The 15,611-nt window shown below is 39.2% G+C and overlaps 1 protein-coding gene across 1 annotated transcript; it reads left to right on the top strand.

The window, feature by feature from the left end:
• The first annotated feature begins 6,733 nt into the window (after positions 1-6,733).
• On the top strand, positions 6,734-9,759 carry LOC139737276 (tripartite motif-containing protein 3-like). Its single transcript, XM_071647952.1, has 2 exons — positions 6,734-8,410; positions 9,706-9,759. The coding sequence occupies exons 1-2, from the start codon at positions 6,734-6,736 to the stop codon at positions 9,757-9,759; spliced, it is 1,731 nt and encodes a 576-aa protein (XP_071504053.1).
• Positions 9,760-15,611: the final 5,852 nt, after the last annotated feature.

Below are 15,611 nucleotides of genomic sequence, written 5' to 3'. Positions count from 1 at the left end.
TTGAGCACAAATATAAGATTTCTCGAAATTTAAAGAAGGTTGATTATGGTTTGCTAAAAGAAGATATGTCTATGGAATCGTGGGAACACATCATGAATGAAACTAATGTAGAGGCAGCGTACACTGCATTTGAAAATATAATACGACTGGTGATAGACAAACACGCTCCCCTAAAGAAAAAAAGAGTTAGAAAGAAAGAATCGCCTTGGATTACTGATCAAGTCATCTCACTCATAAAGGAAAAGGATAATCAGAAGCGTTTGGCAAAGAAATCAAGCTCACCTGTTGACTGGGAAAAATACAAGCGTCTACGAAACAAGGTTACCGCTCAAATTCGTAGAGCAAAGAGAGAGTATATTACCAATAGTATTGTAATGAAATGAGGTTAGAGCACTGAAGTTGGTGTCTCTGGTACGTCTGGTTAGGACGTAGGGGGCGTGCGGTGACCCCATGACCGTATGAGTTTCGATGGGGGTCACGGGTCGCACGTGGTTATACTCTCGCTCGGGTAGAAGGAGCGAGGAGTGGTGAGCTGACGCTCGTCGGGGGCGGACGTGTCCGCGGAGTCCCCCCGTGGTTTTGTAGTGTATTGTACACTAAAGTCTTGTAACGCTGTGTGTATCGGCCATTCGTGCGGCGATACAGTGGTGCATCGTGTCAGGCGACTGGTCCTGACGGGTAGCCGGATTGGCGAGTACGGTAATAAAGTTCTTCTTCGCACGCACTTCGATTGTCATCTCGGTGACTTATTGATGCTTTCTCTACGTGATGATGCGATATGATGTGATCCTTGTGAGTCTGCGTGAGGTGTCCGCGAACTTACCCAAAAAAGATCCCACACAATAACTGGAGAAATCCGGTTATATTACATTGGTGGCAGCGGTGGGATGGGTTGCGTGGACCAGGAGACTGCTATAACGATCATTTTCATGTTATTGTGACATATTTTGCATTAGAGGAGAGATGATTAATCCTGCAGCGCTATAGTAGTGCCCTCGTTACGAATGCCTACTATATTTTTCGTTACCTGCAGGGTGAGTCTGGATCAGTAAATTCATCTTGCGTATATTTCGTCCAGCAGGTGAAAGACGCTTGCAGGTGAAAGGCGCCTGCAGTTGAAGTTGAAAGGCTCCTGCAGGTGAAAGGCGCCTGCAGGGGAAGGCGCCTGCAGTGAAGGACGCCTGCAGGCGGAGGCGCCTGCAGGGGAAAGGCGCCTGCGAGCGAAGGCGCCTGCAGGGGAAAGGCGCTTGCCGGCGAAGGCGCCTGTATTGTTTTAGACTTTACGCAGCCTGGAGAAGATAAAGAGAGAATAGCGCCTGTCAAGAGGACCCTATAGCGCATGCAGTGTCAGCGGTGCCTTCAAATTTAATGCCCGGTATGCCTGCAAGTTCATCTGTCAATACCGACATCATGAAGTTGAAGTCGTTTGAGAGGCAGAAGTCTACGCCGGAAGAAAATACAGTAGGACCCTACTCGTCAAGAAGAAATAGTAGCGCCTGTAGTGCCAGCGGTGCCTTCACCTTGAATGCCTGCCATGCCTGCAGTGTCGTTAGTAGTGCCTTCAAATCGAATGCCTGCTATGCGTGCACATGCATGTTTTCACGATCAGACCGAAACTCTATTCCTGGTGCATTTTAATGCAATTCTGCGTTGCTACACATCCTGACAACGGAAATGACAAGGTCCGTTCCTGGTTGTAGGAAGGTTGTCGGACGTGACCTGCCGAACACAAGAGAAAACATCGGAAAGAAAAGCTTTATGCACCTGGCTCGAATGAAACAGTGCTTTGGTGAGCCGTTGTTACAGTCTTTGATCGAGGTTGGTGGAGGTATTGATGCTCCTTTACAGGAGCCGGATCGTCATGTCCTCGTGGCACCATTCACCTCGGAAGTTCCTCAACGAAGCTGCAGACGTTCGACCAGAGTCTGACCCTATCGATTTGCATACCGGCAAAGATGAATCCATTTCTCCGACGTTTTCCATACTGATCTCCGACGCAATCAACCAAGGAAACGAAACTCTCCTCAGCGATACGATGACTCGTATCAGGGATGCTGTGTAGAGCGCCAGGTGATTGTAGTGACTCGTGTACAGCCGCAACTTAATGTATATAATGTAGGAAACTGCGGGATACCTGCAATAGGTGCACCATACCTGCAACGCCATGTGCTACCTCAACAGGTTGACACCAGCAGTGACGTATTGTCATATCTGTCATGTGGTCTGCGAGATGACTTACGATAAGGATATCTGGTACATCGAGTGGGACGGCGCAAGGAATTCTCCGGAGACGCTATGGTTGGAGTGCAGGACGGGAACCCCTAGCGGAAGGCGCAACGACTTACCAAATGACGCTACAGTGTTCTATTTGTCTTTAAAATGTGGACTGCTATTAAGAGAGCTTTGTTTATTTTGTGTGTGTGTGTAAATACGTGTAAATACAATGTAAACTATCGGAAAAGCTATACTTTTGAAAGGTAACTTCTGCGTTCGTTGTTTAAGCTAGGCGGGAGACAATGATGCATAGGCCTAGTGATAAATACCTCGCTTGTTCAGTAATGATGCGGTTTTCACATCTTTTTTTGTGTTTATTAAGTTATGTAAATATATGTAAATGCAAAGTTGCGAACCAGTGTTTCGCGTATGTATGTCATACACTTGGTTGTTTTAGCGTGTAAGAATAGGTAAATGTGCTTACGCTAATCTGTGAAGTTTATGTAAAAATGTTGTTCTCGCGTTATTGTTTATCTTTCTGTTTGTGTGGGATACGGGATTGTAGTATCCGGTTTTGGTCATTTCATTGTTTATGTAAAGCCCGAGTTGCCCTAGTCAAGGGACTGACTAGTCTTAGGGAGGGGCTGTGTAATGAAATGAGGTTAGAGCACTGAAGTTGGTGTCTCTGGTACGTCTGGTTAGGACGTAGGGGGCGTGCGGTGACCCCATGACCGTATGAGTTTCGATGGGGGTCACGGGTCGCACGTGGTTATACTCTCGCTCGGGTAGAAGGAGCGAGGAGTGGTGAGCTGACGCTCGTCGGGGGCGGACGTGTCCGCGGAGTCCCCCCGTGGTTTTGTAGTGTATTGTACACTAAAGTCTTGTAACGCTGTGTGTATCGGCCATTCGTGCGGCGATACAGTGGTGCATCGTGTCAGGCGACTGGTCCTGACGGGTAGCCGGATTGGCGAGTACGGTAATAAAGTTCTTCTTCGCACGCACTTCGATTGTCATCTCGGTGACTTATTGATGCTTTCTCTACGTGATGATGCGATATGATGTGATCCTTGTGAGTCTGCGTGAGGTGTCCGCGAACTTACCCAAAAAAGATCCCACACAATAACTGGAGAAATCCGGTTATATTACAGTATCAATAACAGTAATGGTCAATCTGACAAGGTCTGGAAATCATTGAACTTTGTTCTCCCGAAAAAAAATGTGAAACTGGTAAAATAACACAAGTAAAAACAGAAGGTAGAGAAATGTTGGGTAAAGAAGAAATAGCTGAATACTTTAATACATAGTTCATCAATGTTGGTAAAACAATTCAAGAAAATGTTGAAAATAGTGAGTGTGCAGATGACTGCAGGGACATGTTGTCCCAAAACCTGGACTCGGAAAATATTTTCCGTTTTATGGATATTGAAGAAAACGAAGTACTGAAACATTTACATAATCTTGCTACTGATAAGTCCTGTGGTATGGACAATATACCTGCACTTATCCTAAAGTCCATTGCTGAATATATCTGTAAACCTCTTACTTATATTTTTAATTTGTCGATGCACCAAAACAAGGTTCCGTTGGCATGGAAACGGTCTCACGTCACGCCCGTATTCAAAGGTGCGGGTCAAAGATCGCAGGTTAACAATTATAGACCAATATCAATTTTATCAGTGATAGCAAAAATTATGGAAAAACTCATATTTGATCAATTGTACAATTATCCTCAAGAGAAAGGACTTCTGGCAGTACATCAATCAGGATTTAGACCCAAACACTCAACAATGACGGCCTTAATTAATGTAACTGAATACTGGCTCAACAAACTTGATCAAGGAATGTTTGTGGGCGTAGTCGCATTGGATTTAGAGAAGGCATTCGACACAGTAGACCATGCTACTCTATTACGTAAGATGTGTCGGTATGGCCTGTCTGATTCAGTGGTTGAATGGTTCTGCAGCTACCTGACAGATCGCACCCTGTGCACAGTTGTCAATGGGGTTCAATCTAGACCAAAGACAATTAAGTGTGGAATCCCCCAGGGTTCAAATCTAGGTCCCTTACTGTTCATTTTATATATAAATGACTTACCTTTGTGCGTAAAGAATAGTATGGTTTCTCTCTGCGCAGATGACACATGTTTGTATTACTCTTGTAACAACATTGATAGATTGGTGACAGTTCTAAATGAGGACTTAGATAGAATAAATGCATGGCTGCGTAAAAATAAGTTGGCACTAAATGCCCAAATATGCGAGTTTTTATTGATTGGGTCGAGAAGGAGACTCAAGAGTATTTCAGTTCTTTGTGTAAAGATTAAGGACACGGTCATTAATCGGGTCACGCATATCAGATACCTTGGTGTACACATTGACCAGTACTTAGACTGGGAAAAACACGTTGAATGTTTGCAGAAAAAACTGAAGAAGAGCTTGTATTTACTGAAAAGAATTAGACGCTTTATCACGCAGTAAATGGCAATGATATTCTATAGAACCATTATTCTGAATCAGATGGATTATTGTAGTCTCATATGGGGGAACATGGCAAAAACATATTGTGAAAAACTACAGAAAATACAATTTAGAGCACTCAGAGTGGTTATGCGGGTTGACTGGAAATTTCCAAGTGAAGCCCTATGTCAGTTGATCCAAACATAGTGTAATGATAGCATTGATCGACTTTCGGATAGACGCGATAAACAGTTGCTATGTATTATGTATAAGATTGTAAACGAAAACATGCCTTCACATATAAATGAATTATTTATGTACAGACAATATTTGTATGGTTTGAGGAAGACAACCCTCCAGCTAGATGTACCCAAACCAACCACAAATTTCAAAAAAACGCAGTTTCTCATATCGTGGTGCCCTAACGTGGAATAGTTTACCAAGTGATGCTAAACAAAGTGTTTCTTTAGCTGCATTTAAATTAGATATGTTTTATATAAAGGTAGGATTTTTAAGATAATTACTTGCAGTTTTATGATGAGTATGTGTATTAAGTCTATAGTATAATATTTGAATGGTCCCACTTTACTATTTTATTCCTTTTGTTTCTTTTTTATTTATCACATGTTTGTATATATTACATGCATATTTTTCTTGTTTTAATGCGTAAGTGATTTTATGGAATTATTTCAGTATAAATTGTAGTATTCTTTGATACAACAGTGTATAATAATTGTGTTTGTTTTTATTCTCTTATGTTATGTATACTAAGTATAGAATGTTGTATTATGTTACTTTGATCTGTTTTTACCTCTTCACGGACTCACTGAAGAACAGTCATTGGCTGAAGTGAGTGACCGTGTCGAAATAAAATAAACTGAAACTGAAACTGAACTGAACTGAATACTTTATATGCCTTGGTCAACAATCTTCTGGCTGACTTGTGCCAAGCCATATTCTAAGTGATGATGAATTGCTCACTTTTCATTGATTTTCTCTTTCTTTGCATGATTTATTAATATATATTATATTTTTAATTTACACTATTTCTACTTTATCAAACGTCACATGTATGTTTTTTTCGTGATTACAAGGTATCAACTTTTGAAATATTGCATAATAATTGCAAATTCCAAGGAAAGCTTCTTACTGTAATTGGCTTCAAAAGCCCAGAGTGAAACGTTGGGAAGATTTAGAAAATCTTCAAGAACACAAAACGTGTTTTTTTTTTTTGGTCATGGTGAAAAATCGATTTTATTTTTTTTTACCTTAAAATGTTATGCACTGTTATTAATGGTATCAAAGTCATTGATGGTGCATATTGACGTTTCATACAATCATGTCTACATCATGAATTTTGTGATCGTTATATCTATTTTGTTCAGCATGAAATAAAAAAAACATATCATACACCTCACCTGTAATTAATACTACAAGAATGATGTATATCAATATCACCTTTGTCGCAATGTATTGATGCGTTTTGCATTTATAGTGACAACTTAAACATAAATATGCCATCAACATTTTGAAAATACCAATGTATTACAGTTGTAGACTCTATATTATAATATTTATATAATATGCCTATATACAGGGTAATGATTTAAAAAAAATACATCCCTCATTATAGCTGCTGGAATAATCCCATCATATTTGTATGAGTGCATCAAAATTAATTATCTTATTGTTGAACAAAATGAATACTTCTTTACGATACTGAAAAGTATATAATATCATATCAATACTATGTCTCACCATCCTATATGACAGGCTCATCAAATAACAGGTTGTGGTCTCCTTCAATTAAATGAACTTTGATAAATTAGCAACATCGAACTTCACACAGAGCATACATAGTACATGATATCACGTACTAAAAAATGTGTTTAATCATTAAGTTCGATTTTAGAAATGCAAAAATTCTCACAGCTTTTTCGAGCTATACAACTTTCCATTTTCTATTAAGAGGGCCTATACTAAAGATATACATGTATTTGTGCTGACGTTTGCTAATGCGTTCACCTCTGTTTTTATTGCTGTTAGACAGACAGACAGACACGATGGCAACGTTTCAACCGATCAGCAGCCAGGAACTTGAGTGTCCTATCTGCCTGACACTGTTCAGCCAACCTAAAGCACTGACATGTTCTCACACCTTCTGCGAAAACTGTCTGGCACGTATCTTTCAAACTCAGCCAAACCAACAAACTATAACATGCCCTGTATGCAGGAAAGGAACGCCTGTGCCCAGTGGAGATGTGAGTGAGTTACCAACAAACAAACGCTTGAGTTCTCTCGTGGACGAAGTGAAAACAAAAAATCCAACATGCACAAATTGTGGGATAGACCAAGAGTCTCCAACTGTGTCTTACTGTCAGGACTGCGGGGACTATATGTGTAAATCATGTGATACAAACCACTTTGCCTTTAAACCGGTCTCCAACCACAAAGTGGTGCCCGTGGGTGACGTGCTCTCGGGAAAAGTTCCTCTTAGGAGGCGAGGAAAGTGTAAGAAACATCCCAACGCTGATTCAGACTGTTTCTGTACCAATTGTCGGGAGTATTTCTGCCTTACGTGTGGGACGGTCGACCACATGCAAAAGGGTCATCTGCTGGAAAAGGTAGCCGTCCACGAGGAAAACTTGATGACAAATATCGAGGAGTTACAAAAGAAGGCAAAATCAAAGAAAACTACCATTGGAAATCACATCGATAACATACAAACACAACGCAATGAAATAACAACTATCCTGAAAAATCTTAATGATGACATTGACAAGACGTACGAGGAATACGTAAATCTACTATCAGCCAGAAGAGAAGCGCTGAAATGTCAAGTGCAGCGATTGTCAGAAAAATTCGAGAAGGAATTAAAAGTCATGGAGGAAGAGAGTCACCAAACAATAAGTCACATGAACAAAATGGAAGAGCTGGTAGCTAACGGTATGAAGGTACCGCTAGAGAAAGACGCCTTGATTGCACACGACACACTGTGTGAGAACTTGAAAAGCTTTCTGGGACGAGATGATCCTGACGACCAATCACCGAGAGGTGTGACAGAACGAGCTAAGAAGATTTCATTCCTTAGACACATAAAGGTCAATGAACTTAGTCTTGGAGAGCTGAAGAGCTGGGATATCAAAGCAGACGTCGAGCTTCCAGTCAAAAGCAGCATGGGATGTATGACTCGTGCACCAGACGGTAAGATGGCGGTGGGATCGGAGAAAGGAGGAATACATCTCTACTCCCCTGATGGCGAGTTACAGCAAACCGTGCTGAAGGATGTCAAAATCCGTCAAATTGGATCCCTCTCTGATGGTCGAAGTGTTGTATGTGATACAAAAGACAAGATGTCATTATACACTCCACAGTGGGAGAAGCTCGACGTCACGTTCGAGACAATGAGTTACAATGAAGGAGGGATTGCTGGTCTCACTGTGGATAGAGATGATAATATCTACGTGAGTTATTGGGAGTCCAAAAAGATCCAGGTATTTACCCAACAGGGTGGTAAGGCAGTCAGGGAAATTATGTGTGATGGATATAAAGCTTTGCAATTATTCTCCTTTCTATCCACGGGGAAACTGATAGTATCATATTTACCAGCTGTAGTGTGCATCGATGGTAATGGGAAGAAGGAACATGTCTTGATGGAGAAGGAGGGTATGACAGCCTTGCCAGCTGTTTGTCGAGATGATTCGGTCATTGTAGCCTGGGTGAAGCACGAAGAGGGTCTCGTCAGTATCGATCGATACACGAGAGATTTAGAGTACATGCACAATATCATCACTGATTTCAAAATAATGGTAGCAGATATACATTGGTACTATCTACAAGAGTTTGAGAGTGGTGAGATAGCTTTCTGCACTCGAGATAGACTCTACATATTTGCTGTGAAATATGAAGTGTGACAGATGTTGTTCTTCTGCAGTGATAGCATCGTAAAAAAAGAAATCGATTCTTTAGTGGAATATTCTAAGTGAATGGAATTCACTATGGATGCATTTCCATGTATTGAGTGCACATGTGCCACGTCTATCATTAACATTAATATTCTATGATAAATAAGAAGCTTAATTATGTCGTAATGTTATAGTATTCTGAAAATGATCGACCTTTCCAAACGTTAAACAGGATCTGTATAACAACATTTATTTTGCCATGTTCCAATTTAGTCCTCTAAATATTACATTATTGGAGGAATCCCCTTCAACTGAAATTAGTGAAAGTCAGTCAGTGGCGTATAATCTATAGGGAAAACAGCGCCCCTAATTTCTGAAAAAGTGTTCAACCCCATCATTATACAACCCCATCCCGGTAGGGACTTTAAAAAGTCCACATGATGTGCTTTTTTTCAAACACTTAAATGGGGTCTTTTGAGGGTGATTTAAATGTGATAAATTTTCATAGATTTTGGCTGGCGAGCGCAGAGAGCGAGCCGAAAATGTTTGTATTTCAGCTTACAAAACATGGAATTCTTGTCATTTTTTGGTTATTAAATCTTACAATTCTAATCAAGATTTAGTAACGGCCTTATAAATAACGATTTATACCAACAAACTGAGGACTTGAACAAATACTTTGAATTAGTACGAGCGAGTGAGCCTGTGTAGGAAACATTGCACTTATCGCATAATTCGTTGTACTTGTAAATCATACAATGCTGGCACACTGTTATATGGTGGTTTGCCCTGTATATAAAATAACAGATCATGCGACAATTGAATCCAAAAGCTTGCTAAAACTTATAAATCAGTGTGAGCATTTTCTGAACATGTTCGTATGTAGGAAGTAAATTATCTCTAAATAATACTGACTGGGGTGGTGGCCCCTGTCACCGTTACCGAGTGGCCATTCTCATACAATGTGTCACGGAGACAGCACCACAGCGTGATGTCCCCTTCACGGCCTGATATCGTACTGCCGCTCCTTGCCACACATAGCACTACCGTGGCTTTACCGCGAGCGGTCTGGAATTTCTTCTCTTTACACCATTTACATACTTACGTGCTCATTTACAAATTTCATGCAGATTGACCTTAACGGAGGAGAGCGTCTGTCACTCCACTCGTATCGTGACAACTAATGAGAACGTTTAGTTGGCATTAAACAAACAATATATAACTTTAAGTCTCATCACATTTTACTCTACTTTGAATATTACAAGTCTTACCATAACTGAGCAGTAACAAGCAGGTCACAGCAATAGGTTTTGTAGATCCATTCTAATATGACCTGACTGAAATGGAATGCAGGAGAAAAAAGATCGTTTGATGGATTGTTACATGAGCCTCAATTTCATGTAAACCTAAAATGCAGTCCTTAAAGCCTTGATATGATTTTGCTCTTAAATGTTACAACGAACAGATAATAATTTGGTATTACAACAGTTCAATCATGGGCGGTGTTCAATACCAAAATCTAAAAAATGACAGACTAAAGAAAAAAAAAGAAAAAAATGACAGACTAGAAATGTATACCCAGGTGGTTTACACCAATATCATCACAATATTTCAAATTTAGTAGAGGCAAGTTGATAGGGAATCTAAAATTCCCTAGTTGCTAGGTTTGCTATTGATATGCCTTGCCGCGGTTTGATCGAATAGGAGGTAAACTGAACATTTCGATTTATTGTTGAATCAGATTATTTTGCCCTGTTGAATTCATGTGTCAGTGTGCTTAATAATGGATTGAGTGAGATTGTAACTAAGGTATTATTTTGTATGACTAGTAGCATAACCCGGTTTTAAAATGCAGAAATTTACATTCCACTGGACTACAAGAACATGAGGATGGACAGTGGTTTAGTGCTTCAGCATTGAAAGAGTAATAATTCATAATGTACCTCATCATTAAGTGCGAGGAAAAATAATGTATTTATAAGCAATGAAATTGTAACAATTATTCTTCTTCTTGATGCGCTGTTGTTGTTGCTGCTGCTCTTCTTCTTCTTCTTCTTCTTCTTGTAATTAGGTAGCGGTGTGTTTTGTATGGTTGTTTTGTTGCACAAGAAATAACTGTTTCGGTGGAAGAATTTTTTTCTCTAAGTTTCAGAAAAGTCTATCATATTTCGGACTAATCATAATACAGGCAATTCTACAAACATATCATAATTTCTGCTTCATCTTTCCTTTTCCCTTTTCAACTAATCCGGGCCTCCCCGTCCAGCAAGCTCTCCTCCCTCCCCCTTTCTCTTTCTCTAATCTTCATTTTCAATAACATCCACATTTCTGTCTGATGATAATTATTTGTTGCGGACCGATGTATGCGTGTTGAGATTGTTCCCTCTTTGTATAAAGTTTGGATCAAAACAGTGGAGTATAAACTACTGACGTTACTGTTTGTATTACGTAGAATTTTATTTCTGATATTGTGGTGAACCAAACAGAATAACATAAAAGAAGGATGATTATAATGATCAACGTTTAAAGAATTAAACTAAAATACCATATATGGTTATCCGTATAGTATAGCATCAAAATATGTTTGATTAAATGTCATCCCATGATTTATCGTACACGTGCATCACCAAATCGGCATGATAGGATTGTAAGACCGATTTCAATTTTTCACTTTAGTAGTCACATAGCAAGATTTCAATCTATTCGAATGTATATTACTTTAAGAATGTATTGGTCATATTTCCAAACTATTATATTACACACAATAAGGTTTTGCTTGTTTGTTTGTTTGTTTGTTTGTTTGTTTTTTGCCATTTGCAGCACAATAGCTTTTGCTAGTATTAGACTTCTTTCGAATTTATAATTGTCATCTTATTACAGTCCTGTACAGCACGCTTTACATGATGGTAAGATTATTACTCTATTATATTTAAGACAAAAGGAATGTTATACTACATTGCTATGCTTTGATTGATAATAAGCGATGATATGATTTAGTTGTTGTTTTTTTTAGTGCATTCATATGGTTGTGATAATCGTTTTTGTCTAACCAAAATTCAATGTTTCGCTAATAAATTTTCCCCAACTGTAATAATGACAACAGAAATCTGATAATCCATCAACCCCTAGGCGTTACAAACGTTATTTTCAGTCTTTGAATTCATCTTTGCCCTATTTATTTCTCTCTCTCCCCTCTGAGCAAGAATTGAATTAGTTGAGAGTTCTGCATTTCATCCAAATTTAATCTAATCAAATAATAGACATGTTTACCCAAATAACTTGTGATATTATATTGGTCTGTTAATACCCGTAACTGCTCTGGTTCTTCTACGTATACAGTTTGTGTGTGTGTGCGTGTGTGTGTGTGTGTGTGTGTGTGTGTTTATTGTTGTATTAAATTGCTTGCAATCACTCAACAATTTTCTCCATCCTTGTATTTATTTGTATTTGTGGTTACAGGAGTTTATTAGATTATCAATATCTGTTGAGGAATTTATTTACAAGCTTGTATGTGTGTGCGTGTGTGTCTTCATTGATGACAAAAAAAAAATCCATTCATTCCCAACATTGCTCATGAACTTCTACTGGACAGGCTCTAATAGGTAGCATCGACGATAAAATGTCAATCAGCCTTAATATCGGATACGCTTGGGAAGCATCGCTTGAAGTAAATGATAATGGGATAGGTTCCTCGTTAGATTCTTGATGCCATATTCATTCACATCGTATGGAGTGTGATCACTAGAAGAAGAATATCATTCATCATGTTGATTGATACTCAGAATCATCTCAATATTATTACTTTCCCTCTTAGTTAATTTATCATCATACTGACTACCTCGCTGGTGGTACGACACAACCACTACGATTACTGCTAATCATCATAATTAGGATTTTCTCATTCCTACAGCACTTTTCTAGAGGGTAAATCAGATCGGTAAGTGCGGTATAAAGAAGTAATGACTGCGACTTTATTTTTGATATCTTTGAAGATTGTCAGTAATCCACTCAGAGTGTCTCTATTCTTCTCTTGGCTCATCTTGTCTTCCAGTAAAGAGAAAGAAAGAAAGAGAGAGGGAGAGGAGAGAGTAGGTGGGAGAGGGGGGAAGAGAGCAATATAATAAACGGAAAGATTTTAACTCCGCAAATGCCATGGGTCGTCAGCAGCACACCAGGGATCACCAGTGTTTCGGCCATTTAAGTGCTGTACACCTCCCCCTGGCTGGCCGGTGCTGCGTTGGGATCCTATTGACAGCACCCCCATGGCATTTCAAAGATAAAACAAAACAAAACAAAACAAAGCAAAACAACACAAAACAAGACAAACAAAATAGACAAGAAATAAATAAAGTATGGCAGCAGCCGAACAATAGTTGGCGCTCTTTGTATATGAAAGGTTAGCCACTTGAACACACCGAATGATTCGTTGATTTATGTATCCAATATAATAATTATGAATTATCATGTGAAAAGAGATCATAAATATGAATCCCTCCGGACGAGCATAACAAAGACAAACCACAATACGATTTACAGTGTGATAGCTGAGGAAGTCTCAACATATAGCTGTATGACAACAACAACAACAACAACAACAACAACAACAACAACAACAACAACAACAACAACAACGACTGTAAATTATGTCACAATAAACCAGGCAGGAGACTGATCAGTATCAAACATGAACTTTGTGCGGCTTTTTTTTTTTCATTCCTATACTGCTGTATTGGTAAGAGTTCGAGTACCCTTGTCATAAAGCCAGTGTTCAGCTTTGTCACACCACGGACCCTCACGACGAAACAAACATGTGCTGAAATGAGCAGTCATGGTAGAGGAGCAGATTATAAGAAGATTATAACTTATGAACAATGAAAATACCTCAAGCTGGATATTCAAAGAAATTCAGATATCATTGAATACTTCTCCACTTTTGTCAATGGTGCATGGAACAAGCATACCAAGGAGAAGAGAACACCTCCCTGGACATACCCACCTCTTTCCACAACCAATGTATCCACTAACGTTGGATGTTATGTTTTATTATGTTTTTGTTTTGTTTTTTGTCGCGGTCTGGTATGATGGCTACGTTTTTACACCATTGTATGTTCCCTGCGATCACTGCAGCCCAATTTGCCCGAAACGTAGTGGGTAGATGAGACAGTCTCCTCTTTTTATCCCCCCCCCCCTTTCGCATTGTAGTCTTATTCGATCCAGACCTCGCCCGGTGAATATTATAATAGCTATCAGACGCTGTTCTCATTGCGTCTGGTCAGGCAAGACTATCAATATTTTCTGTCTCGTCCCGCTACGGACAGCCTCCAAGTTTTGTTATGGCCTATTACGTGTTCGCACCGTTTTGTTGCGCTCACTCAGTTTTATCACTGCATACTAAATTCCTCATTATCAACACGACTGCCGCTGGCTTGTTTTCTTTCTTCTTCTTTTTTTTACATTCTAAAAATCTGACACAGCATCCGAGGCAGTCATGGCCTGTCGTGTTTGTCTGTCCCATCTTATCGTGTTGTTTCAAGTCCATTGCGTTTTTGTCCACGATGGCGAGAAACTGGCTGCCGTGGTTGCCAGGGATATGGTGTAAACGCAGCTTAGGAATTCAAGAAAGGAAAAAAGACATGATTTTCCCATTAATTTATAATCTGGGGGTTTTTTTAAGATTCTCGTCGTTTCCTTCTTGCACACGACGATATTCGCTTGATATGTTTTATCTTTCTCTTTTGAGAAAAGTCTCATCTATGCCTGCAGAGTCGCATGCATTCACACTACAAGGCAACATTTCATTTTGCGCTGTGATTTTCTGATAGACATATTGTATTTTAGATGTGGCGAAAAAAAAAACAGCTTCTATAAATATAAAGGGTTTGGGGACTGTTCTAGTTCAAAGATCTTGTTTTCTGAAGCCGTCGTAATAGATGTTAATGGCACTTCATAATCTCAGCTGTTGACTTAGTTGTGAAATGGAGAGGGAGAAAAAATAGGATAAAAACTATAAAATCAAGTTCGTAGTCCTTTTTAACAGATGAAATAAACCTACTTATTGAAAGTAGGCAAATCTTGCCTTCCTTCATTTTGATGACTGCATTGCGTACTCATATGGAAGATAAGATTAATCACGTGGAGATGATAAAACGAGGAAATAAAAAAAAAATGTCTCGAGTGCGTATTTCAAACATTGTATTTGGCAAACATTTGCTCTCACCAACCTTTGGTCTTGCGAAATATGTTCCAAGACAAACTAATGGTTGGAGCGATTTGTCAGTGCATCACAATGCGAAATTCTTTTCTCTCCGTTTGAGTCTTGAATACAATCCATGATCATTCGAATTTCCGTTCGGACCGCTCCATGAGCTTTACACACAGTTTGCAACGATCGCCGTTATCTGTAAGAATATATGTTGGAGCTTAACATCAGTCAGCAAAGCTAGACTCGAGAGTACTGGCTACTTGGTAAGTACAAGAAACTGTTTTTATATACACATATCCTCTTTGGTAGTTGTATCTTCATGTAAATAAATTCAATGGAACTCCATAATGCTCAGCATCGAATCTAACTTCCGAACGAATTTGCAGAAATTAATTTGTGTTGTAATTCAGTCCACTGGTGGCGTTTGACATCTTATGTTTTCTTTTCTGTTATTGTAATACATTTTAAAAATAATAATGAAGACAGAATCGCAAATATCTCCATTTGGCAAACATGGACTTATCGGTTTTTGCGAGCAAACTCTTCATATTTACAAAATGCAAGGAATAACTAGAATAACTTTGTTTGTCGGCTTTCGTCATTATCCTGCTTTGTTCATTGAACATTTCAGCCCTAAGAATACGAAAGTTCTTCACCATGGTGCGCTGTCGTTCCACTACTAAAATAACCTGCATGTATGGTCCTTTTGTTTCATTTTTTTCTTTTGTTATCTTTTTAGGGAGTATTCAACTTTGAGCTGTGCCGAATAATAATCATCTTTTTAGTCATAGTAGTGCTTGCCATTTGCCCATTATTTGTTGCTTTCTAAATAAG

This window comes from Diadema antillarum, unplaced genomic scaffold (genome assembly GCF_040938485.1).
Source record: "Diadema antillarum isolate AM-2024a unplaced genomic scaffold, OU_Dant_1.0 seq00000688_RagTag, whole genome shotgun sequence".
NCBI classification, from domain to species: domain Eukaryota; kingdom Metazoa; phylum Echinodermata; class Echinoidea; order Diadematoida; family Diadematidae; genus Diadema; species Diadema antillarum.
This window is presented reverse-complemented; position numbering and strand designations above follow the sequence as displayed.

What these genes read in the sequence shown, in the direction of transcription:
- LOC139737276 (XM_071647952.1), top strand. Translation starts at nt 6,734, where the DNA reads ATGGCAACGTTTCAACCGATCAGCAGCCAGGAACTTGAGTGTCCTATC. An exon ending in TGAAGCACGAAGAGGGTCTC is followed by an intron (nt 8,411 to 9,705) that starts GTCAGTATCGAT and finishes AATTTCATGCAG; the next exon opens with ATTGACCTTAACGGAGGAGA.